This window comes from Erpetoichthys calabaricus, chromosome 15 (genome assembly GCF_900747795.2).
Source record: "Erpetoichthys calabaricus chromosome 15, fErpCal1.3, whole genome shotgun sequence".
Lineage (NCBI taxonomy): Eukaryota > Metazoa > Chordata > Cladistia > Polypteriformes > Polypteridae > Erpetoichthys > Erpetoichthys calabaricus.
In genome coordinates this window covers 9,722,221-9,745,283 of record NC_041408.2, presented here as the reverse complement: position 1 = coordinate 9,745,283, position 23,063 = coordinate 9,722,221, and the positions used below count along the sequence as shown (strand labels likewise).

Here is a 23,063-nt window from a genome sequence, read left to right as displayed (position 1 = left end):
AGGTGCAACATTCTGGAAATTAATAAACTACTGTAACATAACATGATCACTGGACTGTTAAACAGTTTGTTGCAAATAGCAGGGTTGAAGTAAAAAAGTGTGTAGAAGAAAAGATGCAAAGTAACTGCGAAAGATTTTTAAAAAATTAAACATGAAGATACCAGGAACCTATTAGTGCCCAGTACCACAATATTCCAGAACTGTAGTGTCCCAAAATACAGAGTGCCAAGTGCTCAGACACATGACTAAAGTAAAGGAGGCTGAAACACAACTACCAGTCAGTAAGATTCATAAGCCGAAGTGTCAAGACTGAACCAAGACATATCTGAAAACTGACTTCTCAAAGGTTTTATGGACAAAAAAAATGAGGATGACTCTTGATGGAACAGACAGATGGTCCCATAGATGGACCACTAATGAACACAGGGCATAAGTTCGATTCAAGTGCCAGCAAGGTGGGGAAAGGGTACTGGTGTTGGCTGACAACATGAATTACAAGCTAGCTGGAAAATACTGGGATGAAGATGGACTGAAAATCAACTCACAAACTCCCAATACTTCCTTGAAGCACTGGTATACGTAGAAATCTGCTGAATTCAAGAAGGCCATGATCTTGATGCACAATGTTCCTTCACATGCATCCATGTACTCTACCGTTTAGCTAGCAGGCAAAGGCCGCAAAGATGACTGAATAACAACCTGGCCTCCTTCCTCACCTAACTTAAATCCTTTTGTGAACTCGTGGGCTCTTCTGAAACATGAAATTTTAAGCAAGGGAAGACAATGCACCATTTTGAACAGCATTTTGGATGTTTGTGGTTCCTGCTTCAGTGAAAGTTCATAGTAAGCAGATCAAGAAACTGACAAACTCTATAGATAGGAGGCTCATGGCAGTTACTGAAAAGAAGAGTGACTATATTAGTCAGTGAATAGTTCTGAAGGGCTAAAAATGTTATTTTATGTTACTGTTACACTTACCGAAAACTTGAGAATAAACTATTGAGTGGAGAAAAAACAATATGTAAATAAGTTGGCTAAAAATTGTGCACATTAACACTGGCCTAATAATTGCACACACTTACATTTTCCCCTGAGAAAAACAAAACTCACTTTTCCTTTGTTAAACATCCAGGTTTGATGTAAAATACAATTTTGGCATTGCATCTGTACAACAATAAAACGAATCCTGAGGAGTACCATTTGCCTAATAAATGTGAACACTGTGTATACTGAAACAACAGTCAATATCTTCTTCCCTGCCACTTGAAGTTACATCAAAGAGTGCCACTCACCTACTGGTAAACAAACTCCAACTGTATGACATCCATCTGGAGAATTTTGACTAATCGCCACCACCACCTGGGGCCTCTCAAAGGCCTTGTCACCTTACAGGATTTTTCTGCGATTTTCAATAGTAGCCTTCATTTACACAATCTTAACGTGCTGGAGGCAGTTGGCAGCGCACTCTTGTGAAGCCAGTCACATAATGTGGCATGTGAAGCAACTCAATCCAACTGATACAAGGTATTTGCCCCGACAAAATCAAACGCGTCTTTAGATGTAGGGGTGGGCTCTGTGTACATTAGAACGGACAATCAATCAATGAATGCTCACTCGGAAGTACAACTTGTATAAAGCAAAAAATAACAGGAGGAGCAGAATTACCTAAAGTGGAATAACATGCTTTGTACCGATATGCAAATTGTTGGCTGACATTTTATCATTTACGGATACATACATTGACAATTCAATCAAGATGTGCAAGAAAGACATGGGCAAAGTGATTTCATTTAAATTGAATGGAACACTTTACTAATTATAAAGGTAAATAAATAAAAATGAAAAGTCTGTGTCTTGGAGGTCTGTTGTGTAAAATCTATCTGAATACAGGAATGCTAAATATCACACACAAAACAAACATCCTTTGAATGTGTCTGTTTTGTACGTAAAAGAGCTTTTGTCATATTCAAAAAGTGGAACCAGACAACTGTAAATTTAACATTTTTAAAGCCACAAAAGCCATCAAAAAGCAGGTAGTCACCCCTTGATTTCATACAGCAAAAAGAAAAAAGTAGGGCTTTGCTTTTTCTATTTTTACATGCAAATGAAATGTTACAAAGAAATGAATCAAAATACAGGACTGCATCTAAAGGGGATGTCCCTCTCTTAAAAACACTAAATACTAATTGGATCAAAACATACATATGCTATGTTTCACATTTTACTTTTATTTAAATATGAGACATGATATACTGTACATGAATTTCATATATTACTCACTTCTGTCTGTATTAGTGCAGCTAAGAAAAAAGTCATCAAAACAACAATTGTACTGAAAAATAAATTTCTGACAACTGACAGATAACAGGATCTTTGCAGTAGGTTTTCAGAAAACCTTAACGGTTTTGCTTAAGTCGTCTTCAAAGTGTTCATGCACAACTAGCTAATTGCAGCCAGGCGCAAATTTCATCTGATAAAGCATTTAATTTATAACTGTAATGCATAAAGCACTGATCACATTCTTAAAATTAATCATCTACTCAACAAACAATGGAAAATTTGTTTGAATATCCAACTTGCTTTATGGAAAGTCTAAGTTATAACAGTTTTAAAAAAAAAAAAAAAAAAAAAAAAAGTTTGAGGAAGAAAAGTACATCAAGCCAGACAGGAATGCATTGTTAATTACACAGAAAACTGCTACTTGGTTAGTCTTGATTTAACTACTAATTCACCGAGAGGCATTAAGTGGGTTCCATAACAGGCAGATGAATTTTATGAAACACTTTGTAAATATCTTGCAGTGACTCCTTTTTAACACATAATATCTAGTATGCATTTCAAGGGTCTCCAAAAGGTCTAACTAAAATAGCACCTAAACACTTCAGCCACTCTTACAATGACTGGATTATTAAAAAAAATAAATGAACATGGAAAACATTTAAAGTATATACTTTAAAGTTAGTCAGATAACTAAATGAAGACATTAACAGAAATTCATTAGAAGACATCTCAAATACATTTGAAGAAAGGCTGGAGGTATTATTTTAAATGTTTGCAAATGGTCTACTAAAAATAAAATTCAATGCACCCTTGTAAAATATCAAAACTTAACTGCACTTGAAATTCACTACTTAAGGGGATATCTCCGTTTTACATAAAATAAGAAATCTGAAAACCAGGCCCGAGATCATACTTCTGTCAAGCTCAACAGGCTAGCCACTCTGACATCTTATCCATATACTTCATACAAGTTGTCAGGGGTTTCTGCTTTAACTACACTACATGTCTTAATAGTTTGTTGCAGAGTCCCATGACACTGTCTGTGAAGGGATGCATCCTGGCTTCCATTCTGAATACACTTGCTCTTTACTTTTGTGTTGATCATGCAGAAAGATCTGTGCTTTTGTAATGGAGAATTGCATATAGACTGATGACATATCTATTAATGTCGAACAATGTAAATGTTTAAGCCAGTCCATTTATCAGGTATGACTTTTGCCTGCAAGGTAGCTCCTAGTTGAAGTTCAAAAGCAGGAATTTACTGATCAGTTAGCCTGGGAGAATACAGGACACAACTGGACTAGACTAAAATGAGGACTACAGTTAGGGACTAAGTTGTGGCTGAAAAGGATTGTTATGAAGCCAGGAGTCAATTTATTCTATTGGTCAGGAAGGTACATCATGGAGGCTGGACTAAGATGGAGACCGAGGTATCAAAGAACCTCCAACTCTCTGCCGATTTCCATGGAAGAGGAGTCTCTCTCTCTTGTTAACCGTAAGCCTTTCAAAGTCCATGATGGATTGAGGACCAGCCTGGACCAGAGACTGACTAATAAGACAGCAAGCCACCTGACAGCCTACTATTGGGCTGTCACTCACATTTGTACTTTACTTATTATATGCATATTATCCACGTATAATACTTAAATGGGTAACTTTTTTGCTCTTTCCATTCTAGTTGCCTTGTGTTATAAAATGCAAAAGAAGAGGGAAATGTTGAACTACAGTAGCAGTCAACCCTAACAGAGTGGTAAGAGTATGTGATTTGGGGCATTTTTAAGGTATATATAATAAGGAGTATAAATGATAATTGGGTCTCTCTAGGACCCCACAGCGACAAAGCAGCTGGAATAATTTTATCAACATCTTTGGGAATTCTGAACACCTGAATTCAGTGTCCATGCAGCTTTCTATGCACACTACTACTAATTCTCAGTCAAAGCAGGACATGCCTATTAGTCATAGGATGCACCTCACTGCTCTTATCATTTTCATCAGCTGCTCTCTCTTTTTTTTATTATTTGTTTTGAATCGCAGTAACCAGGGCTGCATTCAGAACTCCTGATGTGGGCTCACATGCACATTACTGGGTGTAAGCATAATGCCTGAATTATAACCTACTGTTTTTACAATATAACTTAACATTTACAAAATGCAATTCTGCTAGTCATTTGGTCATAAAAAGGCTTGGAAATGTGTTGTTTTATGTTGTTTTAAACCGGTCAGCATTGTGCTACTACTTCTTCCTTTTGGAAATTAACACAAGACATGTTGGCAGATAACTTTCTATTGCACTTATTACACGATAGTGGCCAGTGATCCTAGGTCATCAGAACTGTGCCTTTGTCTGTTATAACTGTCGAAGATCTAGAGATTTATTGTATTTTCTCAGTTATTACCTCAGTTGTTATGTTAAAGGGACTTTGTTTCTTTAATTTGTTTATGACTATCTTTGCGATTATTTTTTTGACGGTGTGTTTAATTTACTTTGTGCATAGAAATATTGTATTGTTGAGTAGTATTCGGTTGCTGTATTATAGTTTGCTATATAAAAATAAACTATATTTGCCTTTTTAATTGTTTCTGCACACTGCTTAGATAATGTTTTATCAAGATGGACCAGATTTTTTTTTTTTTTTTTAAATTGCTTTGGTTGACACCTTCATATTTGGTATCCCTCCAATTATACAATCATCAGCAGGTTTATTAATGTTATTAGAATCTGATTTCATTATCTTTATCAGAATCAATCTCGTTAATATAAAATCAGAAATAAGTACAGTCCCAGAGGAATTCTTCTGATGGCCTTAGCCCACATGGAGCATTTTCCTTTTACATGCACTCCCTCAGCCTTCACCTTATTAACCAGCTTTCGGTCAATAAGATGGAGGCAAACACATGAGAAGTGAAGAAAGAGACAAACAATTAAGAAAAACTAGAAACATAATTCAAGATATATTTTTCAAGCTATGCATTTACTGAGACAAATTAACAAATTTTACAGTTGTGGGATCATTAGTCCATTCCGACCGATTGAAAGGAAGGAATCAGCACTGAATAAGATGTCAGTTAATTACAGTCATACCCACTCACCGATTGCCAGTTTTCAGTCATAAATCAATCTAAAACACATTTTTGGGATGTAGGAGGAGTACACGAAGAAAAATGAATGCACACATTTGGAGAAGGTGCTGTTTCCATAAAGAATGCGACTGTGCCAGGATTCAAAGTCCATCCCCTTTAGGAGGAAGGCAGACATGCCCTGCCAACTGCATTACTGCATCATTCACTGTCATTCAGGACATAAAAACTAATGGATAAATACAAGGATTTGTTTCTTTTGAATAACTGAAGTTCCAGACATGACAATTTTGTTTGATTCAGCCAAACTCCTTTAAACCAAGTCTTATAGCAATGGTCAGCATAAAGTCACTAATTAAATGCCAGGATTACACTACACATTTTGCAGCATGTGTTTTTTTTCATTACTGTACAATTTTAGACGACTAAAGAAGTGGGTGCACACACAAGTCCTAGACACTGTAGGATAGGCATTTTTCTAGATCATATAAATTTCAAATGGTTTCCCTTCAGTCTGGCTGTTACAGCACTCTCATTATATATGTAGCTTAGAATCTGCTGTTCATTGTTGCTTCTTAAATGTTGAACATTTTTGTAGTTTGCTATATTATTTTAAACAGCACTATTAAACTTATTACAATTGAAATATTCCACATTCCAGTTAACATTATCAAAAGGAATAACCAACAGGACAAGTCAATCCCTTGCACCTAAAAATGAAAATGGTAAAACAATGCTACTAGTCCTCACGTCCCATGAAAGTGAAAACAGTGAAGAATAAAATGATCAAAGTAAACATATCCTTGAGCTTTTTAGCTGCAAACATGCCATATAAGTGAAAATAATACATACCGATAACAACAAGGTTTAGTAGTGGCTTTCCTCCTTGTCTCTTCTCTAGTTCTGCTTTGACATTAATTTGTTGCTTGTTTTTGCTGGTTGTTTTTGTAGGCGTAGGCTGACCAGGGGGTTCCTCAGTGAGATTTTGGGCAGGTGGTGGGGAAATATTTACTTTGGATTGTGGCTCTGTAAGGATGGACACTGAGGCAACATCTTCTGTCAATGGCCCTTTGCGAAATGCTCCCAACTGACCATTTTCTTCTGTGCTGTATTGAAAAACAAAAGGAAAATCCTACTAGTGTAGATGTTAAAAACTGATGGTAGGCACCAATTTTGCTTTTTTTTTTTACCAGTTTAGATTTATTCTTGGAACATTTCTCACAAAGTATTAACAAAGAGTGTGTTTTGACTGAAAGTTGGAATATACATAGTTTTTTTCAGATCTAATAGCACGTACTATACGGAAAGCGGAAGGTAAATTAAGAAAAAGGGTGGGGATGTACTGTTTTGATGCAGGATGACATCTCTGCTTAGACAGCAACCTCTCAGGCAGCTTTGTATACACAAATGACGTGTAGACATAAACACAACATGATCATAAAGGACATGTTACTGGAACATAAAAGGTGCACTGCAAAGCAAGACAATAACATAGCAAACTACAGGTTATAAACAAGAAGGAATCACTTGTATAAGGCCTAAGAAAATTCATTTGGTAATATTTAAAATATGCATCACTTTTAGATATAAAGTATTGGTTGAATTAACAAATATAACAAAAAATTGATTTAAGCTGTTTATTAAGCACTTAATGTGTATTGATCAAAACCACTGAGACTTAATAGTCAGTTAAAGGTTAATAAATAAAGTCATCTTGGCCACCATAACTTTGGAAAGTATTTTAACACTGCATCCTTAAAAGGCATGAATTTTATTTTTTAACGTAAAGGGTTAAACTGCTCTGATAAATGGTTACCCACTACTTCCACCCATCTGACTAAAAACAAAAGTGAAAAGCATACGGCTTACTGATGTTAAGGTAGGCTTAACATGTGAAACCACATTTACAATCCGATTGTTCAAATTCAGTTTCTTCACTTTGGCCGTATATTGGAAGCAATTCAGTTTCTCTATATGATTAACCTTTAATACTACTTCAGTTACGACTTTACTCCACCATTTAATCCAATATGCTTAATCTGAAAAATAATTTAGGATCCTTGTAAAATCTATTATTTAAAACAAGTGAAACTTCTGACTTGAGTAGCATTCCTCTTGTATATACAGTATATATCTAAATTCTATACATCCTTACAGAAGTTTCAATTTAAAGGCTAAAGTTAAGACAAAATCGGACCAGACCTTTGTTTGCATTAAAAACATCTTGCAATATTTAAGTGAAAAAACAGGTGGACAATTTTAGAAAGAAAAACAAACTGAATTCTAATGTCGTTTGAAGAATTGCACACCAACTAATCATTTGTGAAAGTCCGTTTTGCTTCAATGCTACCATAAAGTCTGATTTGTAGGGACTCTCAACTTAGCATACCTGAATTTTGTGATTTTGTTCCACTCTACCTTGCAAATGAGTTTAAAACTCCCATCAAATTGTGGAGGATTAGCTGGGTATGGTGTCCTCTTTAGGTGAGGCACCCGATTTTCTACAAAAATGAAAGGCTCTGACTGGATCTTCCTCTATTATGCCATTCCTTGGTTAAGTGGATCACTTTCTAGTCAAAATAAATAAACTTATTTACTTTAGAATTCTAGCAGAGAGCAGAGGATGCTGTTCCAAAAAACCTTGGTATTCAGAGACTTTAATGTTCAATTCTAACCACAGAATGATGTTACCACCACCATACTCAAAATCATATGTACCTTGGCTGATGAGCCATGTTGAGTTTGTATCAAATATACCTTACGAACTTAAGTTCTGAAAGTTCTTCTTTGGTCTCCCTGAACTATAAGGCTTTTAACTGCTTAGTTTTAGGAAAATGAAATGTGTCTTATGAAAAATTCACATGGATTGGAATTGTGTGTGTGTGAAAAATAACTTGTTTATTTATTGCCTTCCTTTAACTTAAATCAGACTTAAGGAGAACAAGACGCTCTTGCTTTTTTTTGATGGCTTTTGTTGATCTCTTCTTAGTTTCCACAACTGTTCAGCAATTATGGAGGGATGTCCTGATCTTTACAATAATTCACTCCTTATTGGTGTAAGTAATGCCTTTAAAATTTGTTTTTTTTTTTATCTCTCTTCTGATATACAAGTGGGGACCCAAAATTTCAGCAGAAACAGTCAGTAGCACATGAGAAAGGAATAGTTATTGACTATGACACTAGGTATTGTACAACTACAGTCATAGTCTGCCAAGTGGCTTGTGCAGTTGTTCAAGTGCTTAATTCTGACATTTATTCTGCAGATGTGCATGTAACTTCTGTGTTTTTTTTCTCTCTAAGCCGGAAATAAAACCGGTTATACCGAGTATCAATTTGACAATAATCATATTTTTTGACAATATAGGATTATTTAAATATAGAGATTCTTATAAACAGACTGTTAATCAGCAACATTTCACTGAGCTGCTGATGTATCTGCAGGACAGCATCCAGGGAATGAATTATATATATATATATATATATATATATATATATATATATATATATATATATATAAATAAAAAAATCATACCCGGTCTCTAATCTAATTGTCTCTCCCACCACTTCACCATCTAACAGCTAATGTGGGGTGAGCATACTGGTGGATGCATACATCATCCAGGTGGATACTACACATTGGTGGTGCTGAAGTGGCTCCACTCTAAGTGATTTGAAAAGCACTATATAAATGTAATTATTACTATTATTACTATCATTATTTTAATAATAATAAAGTTGTATTTAAAAACATTTAAATAACATAAAACAATGGGTATACTGTGCAACCAAAACATATTCTCTCTGGTTCATTGTAAATTGTGCTGGAATAAGGAAAATGTTAAAGTCAAATGTTAGTGCAGACTACCTAATTTTTCTTTAGCAACTCTAGAAATAAATAGGAATGCTTAATATTTGGAAAGGATCAGCAAAAGCATTGCAACATGAAAAATGCAAGAAATGAGCATAGAAATTTTAGTGACATAAAAACAACCTTTCGTTTAAGGAGGTGACAGCAGATGAAATGTCTCATTGTAGTTATCTAAACAAATAGTTGTTTGGCAGGTACATTTGGTTAGAAAGAGCATGTGCCAAATCTTGCTTTCAGAAGAATACTTTGGAGGTACTGCACTAGGATATGCAAAAGTCCTCCAGATAAATTTAATTAACTATTTCAATACCATGTTTTTTCCAGAAGAGTGTTCTATCTTTTTTCTCTCTCAAGGCAAGTTAACCATTTCTTGGAGGTCTGCCAAAAATACACCACTGAACATTTGCTTTTTTTTTTCCCCCTGCTTTTTTTTTTTTTTTTTTTTCTAGTTTTGTGACATGTGACAGAATTACTTTAAATTCAACACACATATAAGCCGACCTGTAGGAGGCTGTCAGACTCCTGTATTTGACAGGCTTAGTTTAATAAAACAAAACAAAATAAAATCAAAGTAAAACTGAGTGGAATCCTAAAGGTTTACATCTAGGGTGGCTCTGTGATGCAATACAAAGACCAGACAGAGTGGATTAAAATTCTAGCCCTGCTATTATCTATATGGATTTTGCATAAGTTCAAAATATCGGCACGATTTTTCTTCAGGTACTCTGGTTTTCCTCCCAGAGCCCAAAGAGATGACTTTAAATTGGCCTAGTGATGCAACTGAGTGGGGCGAGAGGATGTGTGCAAGTGTGCTACTCTTGGGGACTTATCCAGATTTGATTCTGGTCTTATACCTAAATGGCTTTGGGATAAGTTCCAACTTTCTATAAACACTATAGCTGGTTTAGTTAACACCTAAAATTAAATGGCAATAAATTCTATTTTACAATCATGGATAAAAGCTCTGTCTGGTAGTATAGTTGTAATTGTTTGACTCCACTGTAAAGCAGAAACTATTTAGTCAGACATAAAATGCTTTAGTTTTGCATAAAAGAATCACAAACCACATTAACATTAGATATCGCCGGAGAATCTGCTTTTCAGTTGCTGAAGCTACTGTGCCCATGGCCAGAACGATCATTTCCCTCATAAACCGTACTTAGTTTTACAGTAACGTTGGAACTGTTCCACCATTCATCTGCTTGGAAACGTGTATGTGCACATGGCTAACAGCACTTATTTGAACATTTTCATAAAGGTGATTTATACCTTTTTGGGGGTATGGCATTCATGTGTACCAAGTGGTAATACTCAAACAGGGAACTGAAGAAAATCTCTTTACAAAGTACTCACAAACACAAAGAGTTTTAATGATAATGTGTCACTTGGCTTATACCTATAACTACAGAAATTCATAGGACTAGACCACATCTAGTAAATCATCCTGTAACAGTCAAGTGATCCATAGGTTTACCTTGGAACATCAAAGCCCATTGTTTGCTTCTTTCCAGACACAGTCATTCTAGCAACTTTTGGCACAATCTCTGGATCCGGCTTACTCAAAGGAACATCTCTTGCTCTTCCTGAAAAACAAGACCAAAATTACATTCACCAGGTTACTTCTATATCTACTCAAATATATTGAAACACATAGATATACAGTATGTAATTTTGGGTATATATGAACAATACTGACTGCCTGATAATTCCGGTCACATGATACAAGTCAGATAAAAATTTAAACTGTAAACTATGAGTGACTAGAAAAAAAATTCATACCTGAATGTATATATGCTGTACCATTTGAAACCACTAAGTATCACAGATAGTGAACAATACTGATTGGCAAAGTACAAACAAAGAATAAACACTATCTTTGACCTCAAAGTTTATTATAAAGCTGTAATTGTTAAAATTAGTTGAAACTGGAAAGACTAACTTAATAAATCCATTAGCTCTATAACCTAAAGCTATAATTCAGATCTACCATATTAAGGGAAAAAAACATTTTAACCCATAGTTGGGAAAATGTATTTTTGTAAGAAGAGAGTACCCTAAGTTCTTGTCAATAAGCCGCGGCTTATCTAAGGAAAAAAGTTGTGAAAATGAAAAAATAGAATATCGGCTTATACATAAGTCCGGCTTATACATCCATCGCGGGGGTTGCGTTCCAGAGCCACCCGCGAAATAAGAATATCCGCGAAGTAGAAACCATATGTTTATATGGTTATTTTTATATTGTCATGCTTGGGTCACAGATTTGCGCAGAAACACAGGAGGTTGTAGAGAGACAGGAACGTTATTCAAACACTGCAAACAAACATTTGTCTCTTTTTCAAAAGTTTAAACTGTGCTCCATGACAAGACAGAGATGACAGTTCCGTCTCACAATTAAAAGAATGCAAACATATCTTCCTCTTCAAAGGAGTGAAGCAAACAAATCAATATGTCTGTTTGGCTTTTAAGTATGCGAAGCACCGCGGCACAAAGCTGTTGAAGGCGGCAGCTCACACCCCCTCTGTCAGGAGCAGAGATAGAGAGAGAGAGGGAGAGTTTGTTTTTCAGTCAAAAATCAATACGTGCCATTCGAGCTTTTAAGTATGCGAAGCACTGTGCAGCATGTCTTTTCAGGAATCAGCTTTACAAAAGATAGCAACGTGAAGATAATCTTTCAGCATTTTTAGACGAGCGTCCGTATCGTCTAGGTGTGCAAACAGCCCCCCTGCTCAATCCCCATACGTCAGGATCACAGATAGTCAGCGCAAGAGAGAGAGAACAGTAAGCCGGGTAGCTTCTCAGCCATCTGCCAATAGCGTCCCTTGTATGAAATCAACTGGGCAAACCAACTGAGGAAGCATGTACCAGAAATTAAAAGACCCATTGTCCGCAGAAATCCGCGATATATATTTAAATATGCTTACATATAAAATCACAATTTAAATGACCGCTACGCGCTCGTGTTGACTCGGCGACGCCCAGAGCAGAAAGAACGCGCTCCGGCCGCTCCAACCGCGCCATGCGGGGAGTGAGAGAGACGGCAATATCTCACACTCTCTCCCCCCTTAAAGAAATTAAATGGGCGCGAGTGAGACCACTGACCTCCCTCCCTTCTATTAGTTATAGGTTATAGTACGTTCGGCTTATCCATGAGTCCGGCTTATCTATGATACGATTTTATTTTAAAAATTCGTATGATTTTTGGTCTCCGGCTAATACATGAGTCCGGCTTATAGACAAGAACTTAGGGTAAGTCCTAATGAGATTCTTTGCAAAAGAGTAAAATCAAGTAAGAGAACCTAATAACACATTGGCTCATCAAGCATCTGCAAGAGCATGGCCAATGATGAGTGAGCATGGCCAATGATGAGTCAGTGTAACTCGAAATGAAGTCACCAATCCAACTGAAATGGTATAATGTTATCATATGCTGACCCACCTTCAGTCCTGTACATACTGTTACAGTTTTAGACTTGATCAAAGAAAGAAGAAACATTTTCTTAAAGACTTGTGCTACTTAGTACTGTGAACTTTCATGATGCATGATCTTTAGGTATAAAAATGTAACCATACTTGTCTTTTTGAAGCAAGTTTCTATAAGGCTTTAAAAGTAAATTCTTCATCAAGAACAAGGTTGGAAAACTGTTAAGGTCAGATTTTACACAAATGTTATAAAGCCCCCCCCCCCCCCCCCCCATTACACAAATAACCATAAACACATGGAATAAATTACTGAGTGGTGTGGAGGAGAGTAGGATGTTTGGGACCTTCAGATCCTAACGATGTTATTTTGGAGGATCTAGGCGAACAGGATGGAAAAGCTCATTGAGCTTAATGGCTTGTCCTCATCGTAACTGTTCTTGTGTTGTAATCGGCAGCATTATCACCAACATCCCTTTCATTTAATTTTCTTCTGGGTGTCAAATTCTCTTTCTTTAGGTATAGCAAGAAGGCATCCAAAACTTCTGAAGCAAATGTAGTAAGGCTTATAGATGCATGTTTCATAGGCAGTACTACTGGTGTTTTCAGATTAACTGCAAATCATATACAAAAAAAAGACAAGCTTAACAGTCATTCTGGAGTGTTACTGGCCTTCCACAGTTTCCTTTTCTCTTTTTGGTACCCCAGTTTTAACAAATACCACTGCTATGCAATCAGAAAACCTTCTCCAGCTCAATGAATTTGACACCAGAAATTTTTGGGAGACTCGGGGTCAACAAATAAATAGTTAATCTTCATTTTACACTTTCCAGCATGCACTTCTGATATTGTTCAATGCCCAAGAGGCTGTGTGTCTGGCCAAGTACATGTAGGTCATCAGACCTGTGACTTGGTATAAAACACAATGAACCCCACAGAGGTTTGTTTTCTCCAATACTGATGACTAGACTGTATTCTTCTCCTCTGTTGTCAACTGACCATATTTAATGTATAATGGATTTTATATTATCGTGATTTATATTTGTCAAATTGAAGCTACTCCAATTTACTGTGTGCTTAACATACTTTGAGTGTCCATAGTATATGAATGTTGTACGCTTTAACAATTTACTGGTACTTCAAGGGCTCTGAACCTGTACTTTGTCAAAAGCACAATACAAAAATTAACTGAATTTCCAAAAAACTGATATGACAAGAAGTGCAGACTTGACTGACAGATTAAAATGATATCTTAAATATAATCTAAGATAATTACTGGCTACAAACAACTGGAAGATTAGACAGAAAAATGCTTTTATCATGAAGGACATGCTAAAACTTTGACGTATACAGACTCTCCGAAATTTACCAGCGAAATCCCAGGTCAACTGCATGTGTGAACAAGCTGGGTCAAGAATGCCAAGTTGGCCTGACAATTTCCCAGTCAAAACCTAATTACTGGGAATTTCCTGGACTGTTCTATATGTGAAGAAAGTCGTAAAACAGGCAGCTAAATTACACAAATTATTATTTACCAAAGAACCAATCAATGCTGACTTGGGCCCTGAAGGGTAAAAAAAAGTCTTAGTTGATTATTTAGCAGAGCTTTGTTTTTTTTTTTATTAGCTTTTTGAAAATATTTCAATATTGAACAGATTTTGAACTCGATGACTCCTCTACATTTAAGGCGTAGACAAGATTGGTAAGTCCTCTTACCATGAGCTGCACTGCACATTTGTGCACAGGCAACTTGACAGGACGTAAGAAATGGTGAACTGAACACAGAGCTGGATAAAAGCAACTGTGACCCAGGTCTCAAGTTTGTTTTGTCGTACAGAATAACAAGTAAGTACAGGTAACCTTATTTTTCCACTTGATAATCTTTATTGTATAGTTGGATAGGTGTTGTGTAGGTCTTAAATTCCATACTTTTAGCCTTCATATTTTATACTACTTTTCATAGCTGTTCCCTCAGGCAACAAGATAGAGCAATAGAACACACTGGAGAGTGTTACACTTTAAATTAATTATGTATGACAGATATGCTCAACTATAAGCAAAAAAAAATTAGTTTGACAAAAATACCATAGCAGCCCAAGTAGCTGTGCATTTTGCATACTTAAACAAATCTCAACTTATCTTCACTCTAGCTTGATATCTGCTACTGTATGACCTTGGAATAGGGTATTGAAACAGGCCACATGCCTGTCTCAGTATGGCTGTTAAGAGAGAGAGTAGTTCTCGTCATGGAGTAATGGCGGGCAAGAGAAAGAGAATGAGAGGGATGGAAAGCCTTGTCTTACACTGGACCAACTTCTTTTGGTATACCTCTGGATCACTGGATGCAGGCAGCTCCCTTGGCTCACCTAATCCTATTTCAAACACAATCCAATCCAATGACCATTAAAATCTAATAAGGTCTACTTGCCCCTCTCTGGGCCATTCACCAATGAAACAGGTCACGCACAACCACCAGAGTTCAGCTACTTTACAGTATGTGTGTGCGTATTTAATAAACAAGCAAGAAAGGAAAATATTAAGCCATAAAAATGGCCCAGATGGTGCTTTCCTTAGCAATGAATCTCGGGGGTAGAAAACTGGTTTGCCCAGTTCAGACTCTTAACATTATAAATAAGGACATGCAAAATATTTATCAACTTACATGCCACAGAAATCTTTTTATACTCAACTGCAATGCTGATGCAAAATTCTGATTTGCCAGGCAGTATGCAAAAGCAAATAAAAAAGAAACTAAAATGTTAAAGACTATATTTAAAAAATGTTTAGTATAAATCAAAGCATGTTTTTCTTAATTCTATAATATACAAACACCTCTGTATTTGGAGTATTGTGTACTTATGTAGTCACCATGCCAAAAAAAAATAAAAAGTATACATACAAGATAAACTTCTATAGATTATGCCCTGCTCTGAAAGTTTAATGGAATCAGACTTGAATAAGAAAGAAAGATTCTCAAAAGGCATCGATAAAGTTGGGGCAAATGAATTCTTCCAGTTAAACAGTGAATCATGTAATCAAGGACGCCAGAGGTAATTGAAGAGAAGTATGTTCAGATTAGAAGCGAGGAAGCACTTCTTCACACAGGTCAAGAGAATCTGGAACAAAATACTGAGTCATGTAGATGAAGACAAAAACCTTGAGAACTTTTCAAAAGCATCCGGATGACATATTGGAAAACCTGTTGATTAGAAAACCAAAGGAGCATGATAAACGGAACAGCCTCCTCTTATCTGCAGTATGTTCTTACTGTAATACAGTTTTGAATTTCTGTATTACGTTGCAACAGTAATAAGTGGAGCTTATGTAGGAACACACTGTAAACCTGAAAATATATTTACATGCATAGTAAGCAAGATACATAAAAATCTACAAAATATATTATTCCTAATGTAAGCAACTGGTAAAAAAAATAGAAAACAGCAATTCTTTAACTTTTAAGAAGGTATTAACAAACAGATGTCTCAGATGCCCGAGTCTATTGCAGAAAAAATGTCTCTGGTGATGGACAAATTTAAGTTAAATGGTCATTGATTAGTTTTCTGCCATTGTATAAAAACCTCAAACTAAGATGTATTTTGATCTCAGAGGCACATGTGAAAAACAGTTGCAGTTTTACTTTGGCCTCTTGCTTGACAAGTACATCTGCAAGATGTACAGCAGCTTTAATTGTATGAGCTGTTCAGAGATGCATATCAAAGACCTTGAGACTGTACCATTGCAAACTACTTTGCAGAACTATGAAAAGTCATAATGCCATTTTGACTCATAAGTTATCAAACGGTGTCATTTAGGTTGCAATCTGACCAAAAGGGAGTCTACAGAGGAAAGGGTTAAATCTGTAACTTGTTGTGACTGTTAGGCTGCATGCTTTAAAAAGTCCCCCACTATCACTTGAATGAACAGTGAATGACACTAATTATATTTTTTCCTCATATAAAGACCAAACTTTTTATAAATTAAACAGTTTTGGGAAACCTTATTGATAAATGCTCTCTGCACAAGGAAACTCTTGCAATAAAAGGTAATGGTGTAACATTCCCAAAAATGACAACTGTATTACAGGCTTTCTATAGTTTGTTAATTTTGCTGTTGTGTAATACCATGCATAATATGATAAGCATTCATAACTCCAACACATTTTTTAAGAATCAAGCCAAATTTAAATTTTTAAATGTTAAAAATGTGTATGCACCCTCCGCTGTTTTCTGCAATAAGGATTCCATCAAAACACTGCACTGTTAGGCAAACCTTTCAAGTGCATACTTCTGATCATGAAAGCCATAAACACATTAATCCACAATTCACAAATATTACTGCAAGGAGATGGGAATTCACACCATTGGTTAGTTTCTCTAAGGTGCCAAAGATGAAGATGTATGCCCAACAAAGAATTGAACATTCTCATTCCCAATCCCATGTCTGGGCATGATCTGTATGAACGCACATCCTCCTCATACTGTATTACTTTAACTTCTGTTGGTAAACTAATTATGGATATCAATGCTCTCATTTCATTTGTTAATTGCCATTTCTTGTCATTATCACTGGAATATTGTCCAAGTAGTACATCAGATGGTGTAGTAACAGTCTGTGCCAAATCTGCTTTAAGACACAAAGAGGATTTTTAAGTAATCAACAGAAGTTGGGACACCTGTGCAAATGGTTTGCTTCAATGTGTGAGGATTCATTTAATTGCCGCAAGTCACCTGTAGGTTGTAACCAATTAGTTGTTCCCTGAAGAAGGCCCATTTGTGATATTCTCAATTTTTTTTTTTTTTTTTTTTTTTTTAATTTTTGTTAACTTTAAATTTAAACCTCTGGTGGTTTACTACTTATCTTTACACCATTTTTGGTCATTCATTCCATTTCAACTGATTAAATTTGAAGAAAAACCAGAGGTGTTCTAAAATGTTTGACCAACAGTAAATACATAATAAAAATTAAAGTGTTCTTGTGGAACTAAACCTGTAAGTGCATTCTGCAAACTCTTTCACACTGTTAAATTATTTTTTAATGTCCAGACCATATACAAAAATAGAAACATACATCACATGCCTATTATTATGCATGTACTAGACCAAGTCTTTTTAATAAGAATACTGAGCTTTTTATACCTGGCTAAACTGAAGATGTCTAATAGACATGGGATCAGCCCCATTAACACATCTTAGCAGACCATAGTAAAATAAGTTGGTGAATAACCTCAATTCCATTCATGGAGAGGATGTGCAGCATTATTCATTGTGGTCACTAAAACATGTACCAGTCAGTAATGTGAGGTCTTTCAGTACCCATTTTCATTTTCCCGCAGTTTGCCGAAGATTCTTCTGCTTTGAAAGACACTGCGTCATCCAAGTGCCAAAGAAGGTGCACTCCAGCCCCACCAAGGACTTTAGACACAAGTTACTCTTACTTTATACATTATGAAGATTTTTGAGAAGCTGGTCCTGAAACAGCTCCCAGCCTTGGTTACAGATCACTCAGTTTTCTGCAGTTTGCTTACCAAGCAAAAATAGGTGTGGAGGATGTTCCAATGTATATGCACCTCTGAGCCTACTCCCACCGGGACAAAGCCAGCACCACAGACAGGATCATGTTCTTTGATTACTGCAGTGCATTTAATACTATCCTGCCTCACACACTAGGGAACAAGCTACGAGCTATGCATCTTGATGCCAAATCTCCTGGATTATGGACTACCAGACCAATAGATAGCAGGTGGTGAACCTCCGTAGTTGTGTGTCCTAGATGGTGGTGTGAAAAACTGGGGAACTTCAAGGGACTACTCAGTCTACCTTCCTGTTTACCCTCTACACAATGGACTTCTGGTATAATTCCAACTCTTGCCATCTACAGGTGTTCGCAGATAAATCCTCCATCATAGCTTGTGTTGATAATGAAGATGAGTTGGAATACAGGAGGCTGGTGGATGACTATCTCGTAATGCAGATATAACCAAATGCAGATCAACATAAACAAAACAAAAACAGTTGGTGGTGGAGTTGTGCTGTCAAGGAGCCCCCAAGACTAGTCGCCAAGGGAAGGGAGTGCAGGTGTTGCAGAGCTACAATGTACATGGTGGTCCATATTAACAGCAAACTGTACTGGTCTGACAATAAAATGGTATTGTATAAGAAGGGCCTGAGCAGACACGACTTCCCGAGGAGACACTGGTCTTTTGCGTTCTGGCAATGGAAAACACCTAAACAAACTTAACGGAAAAGCCAGCCCCATCACAGGACTAATACTGAACACTCTAGGCTACAATGGAAAAGACGACAGTCACAAAATTAAATGCTATCAAAAACAATCCTTCCCACTTTCTTAGATTACTTTTAGCCATAGGCGCATTCTTCTACACTAAGAACTATTTCTGGAGATCTTTTCTGCCTGCTTCTATTAAGCACTTCAATGCTTCATTCCCATCCTCCTGTCCCTCACTCCAGCAAGAAGACATAGGAGGATAACAGAATATACACAACTACAGTTACTTTAGCATAGCATTTATTAAACTAAATACTTTTATCGTTCTATACTGTACTTTGAGTTGGTATCCATGTATTCTATGTTTTTGCTGCATCATGTACAGTATTTGAATTTCCTTCTGATTAATAAAGTGTATCTAATATAATCTAATTTTGCCATTATCCGCTTTACTGCCAATGTCTTAGTGGGTTTGGAGTCAGCCCTGCAATACAACAGGCTATCCTGATCAGTTTTAGTGTTAGTCCACTGGCAGTACAATCATCATCATGGACAGGCAGTACATCCCCACCAGCCTGTCACACACAAACACACTGTAGTACCCGAGCCTTCTTGAAAAGCAAATGTTTATTTTTATTCATTTTTGATTTGTGCTGGAAGGTTTTATTTTTATTAAGTGTTGAAATTGAGGGTTAAAATGTCATGTTATTTTTTGGTTTAAGGATGATTGTAAAAGAAATGATGGTACAAAGATCTACTGTAATACTTGGATTCCAAATAAAACTGACACTCCTGCTGACCATCACAATTAAACTATTAAACCAACAGCTGACTGTACTGCCCTGACTTTTTTCTATAAAAATTTAATGACGTGTCATTAACTTTTTTAAATGATGTAGATAAATAAACATAGAAGTCACATTGTAAAAGCACTTCTAAGTTGACTATATTCATTTAATGAATTTGTCTATGTATGTTTATTAAATTTATGAGTGGACTGTTACTGAATGATGGGCATTCATATCCTTATTTTGTATATGTCTGAACTGTTATTTGTGTGGGCTTCAACAAATCAAATTCTACACAGCTGACACTATAGCAATAAAGCATGTGCAAATAAAACTTCATGGGATCAAAGGCAATGCATAAAATAAGTACTGACAGAAAAATCAGGTGAAAAATTAAGAACTTAAAAGGGGGTGGAACTGTTTCAATTTAAGTAACTTCTGTATTTTCTGTATCAGTAAGCACATTTATTCATACAGTGGCATGATGTACAGATGCAGCTTCAGGAGTACCCATGCCACCTTGCTACAAAACCTTCAAGAAAGAAAGAAAAAGAAAAAAAAAAAACACCACAGTTTGGATCGTGCAATTGAAACTGCTTAGTCAAAAACAAGAGAAACCTGACTTTTGTTTTGACTGCATGTGCCAAGGCATGACTCAAGAACCCAAAGTTACTTCAAACACCTTGATACATTAGGTATTCAAAGTACAGAATGTTGACTGTTTTGCACCAGAGACGCTCTCCATTTTCAACTGTTTTCTGAACAAAGGAAATGACTTAATTTCTTTTTTTTTGGAGAATGTGGTGGGAGCTGATTAATCAAAATAAATGTTCTCTTTCCATGTTATTTCAACGAATACCACTCTGTGTATACAGGCTCATAGTGGGTTGAAAAGATTTTAGAGAAGAGCTACTTGTTTCAATGGCACTACAATAAGCTAGTGCGGTCTTTTTCAGTAAGTAAAAGATCAGGAAAAAAAAAAAAAAAAAGTAATTTAATCCTACTTTTATATATTTATAATATCTAGCAACTTAAAGAAAATTTTTTGGTTTAAAATTTTCTTTGTTGTACAATACTTATCCAGAAATGAAACAGAAAACAACCTTCAAAAATGCAAAGCCACATATCAGTCTTAATCAGATATTATTCATCCTGGATCATTATTTGAAAAGAAAAAAAATTAATTCTTTGTAAATTCTCACATCATCATTAAATCTGGCATTGTGAAATTAACTAAATGGTAAGATGAATTCTGGGTTACCTTTTTTCCCCATAATGTTGTCTGATTTAATAGAAATTACATGCTCAACCAGAGAGCCTGTGATAACAGCTCAAAAAATATATTGTTCACACAAAGAAAGCAGAATATGGCAAATATGTTAAAAAAAAGGAAAGCTCGTTCTTTGTATGTATAATTGCAAGATGTGTTTTTGTTCAATTTGGGGGGTCGCAAGACTTTTTGTAATATTTTTGAAAGCAGTACAAGTACTGGTTAGAAAAAGAATTTGGCACCTGAAGTTACCAAGGAGGTTTGTAAATCATCTTTACAGTATGAGTAAACTTTTGGCTGTGCGGCAGTTGGCAGCATTCAAGTTTGCAATACTATGCTCTCTGTTGGATTATTATATATATATATATATATATATATATATATATATATATATATATATATATATATAGAGTAATGCATGAAGTGAAATGTATTGCATTGTTTCATTCTAAAAGATTGTGCATCACAAACATTAGCACTATTGTTAAGACACTAATACCGAATATCGTATAATCGAGGCATTAAATAAAGTGAAAATATAAGGCAATAAAAACTAAAAATTGGAAATAAAACAATTATGGAGAAGGTATTGTCATTCAAGTCCATTAAATATTCTGTTTATCTACATTCATTAATGTAGCAAAATGAAAGGAAGAATAAATTGTGTAAGTACATAAATTCTATTAGCAACTATCAAGATAGCATGCTGGTCTCCTAGGACCCAAGTTTGAGACCACCATAGTCAGCTAATTCTTTGTGTGTGAGCCAGGAGGCTACAATGGGATTAGCACTTCTATTAGCAGTTCTTTATTCCCCCCCTATTGTTTTCCTCCTATGTATAAGCCTTCTGTTGGAATGAAAAATATAAGGCATTTTATTAGTACACACGACAAATGTTCTGGAATAAGCAGGTCAAGAATTACACCCTTGAGTAAGAATGTTTACCGAGAGAGACTTTGAAGGTATTATGGACTCAACTTACATTCTTTTGAACTAAATTCAATTTAGGCTATATCATATTAATGCACATTTTCCAGTGATTTACAGTACAGTCATGGCCTTTATTTCCATAGTCCGAGGCAGTCAACGGCACATGCCAAGCAGCTCACTCCAACTAGTCTGACAAAGCTTTGCGTTTGTCTTTAGATGTGTGGGCGGTTTTGTGTGAATGAGAGCCGACAACCAATGAATACTCATCCAGAAGTATGATACAGTGATGAGAAATGAGGAACGTGGGTGTTTTGGACAAAACAAACAGAAGAGAATCTTGACTGTTTGATGACTTGCATTTTGAGTTATCATGACAGAATGGAAAAAAGAAAAACAAGTGCACAGGTTGTTGGTGAACTCTCTAGCTGTTAGTTCTTTGTACAGCAATAGCTACGTTAGGGCAGCATGCTACTGGTGGTCAGAAAAAGGGGCGAGCATGACTATTAGCGGATTAGTACAAAGCTGTTTAATCTGACATGGTCTGATGACAACATCAGCGACTGTGGTTGGCAGAAGTAAAATATTCGATGACTAGAAGTCAGGTAACGTTACATCGGCTTTAAACGACGCTTCTGGTCTTATATTTAAGTTCTACACAAAAAGTCTAGGACAACTAATGTTGAGCTATATAGACTACAAAATATTCATTTTAAATCTATATTTATACTACAATATTTCAATATATGAATGACCTAAATATATGACAGTTTTCAAATTTTACAATGTCGTCTACTCTAAGAAAAACATCAAAATAAAACATCTAAGATAAGTCTCAGGTGTTTGTTTTTAGCTAGTGATGAGTACCACAGCTGTAAAAATTACTAAGCAGGCACAATGAACTTTGCCACTTTGACAATGTTCATCTGCTACATTGAGATGTAACATGTACCTCTCTGTTACATCAAATTTAAACAATTTTCATTACAAGTCACATGATTTACTTAAAAATGGCTGTTTAACCTTTTCCTTCTACATCACCCCAGACACCTGGTCCATCAGTTCTGCACAGAAGGAACACAATGTTTTAGCAACTTGTAGACAAAAATATTTTGAATTTGCATTCCAAAAAAATGTGCTAACTGGAGATTCAGTGTTGGCCAAACACTCACACTGAACAAACAAAACACAATGATAGGCTGTACAA

The 23,063-nt window shown here is 35.9% G+C and overlaps 1 protein-coding gene across 2 annotated transcripts in view; it reads right to left on the bottom strand.

Annotated features, from left to right (window-relative positions):
* The window catches only part of hbs1l (HBS1-like translational GTPase), a 126,528-nt gene that overhangs the window by 28,694 nt on the left and 74,771 nt on the right, over positions 1-23,063 (bottom strand). For both annotated transcript variants that reach the window (XM_028820125.2, XM_028820126.2), the window contains exons 5-6: positions 10,704-10,812; positions 6,214-6,467 (exon numbers count right to left, since the gene is read on the bottom strand). In XM_028820125.2, the coding sequence (XP_028675958.1) occupies positions 6,214-6,467; positions 10,704-10,812 (363 nt within the window). The remainder of the gene's footprint in view (positions 1-6,213; positions 6,468-10,703; positions 10,813-23,063) is intronic.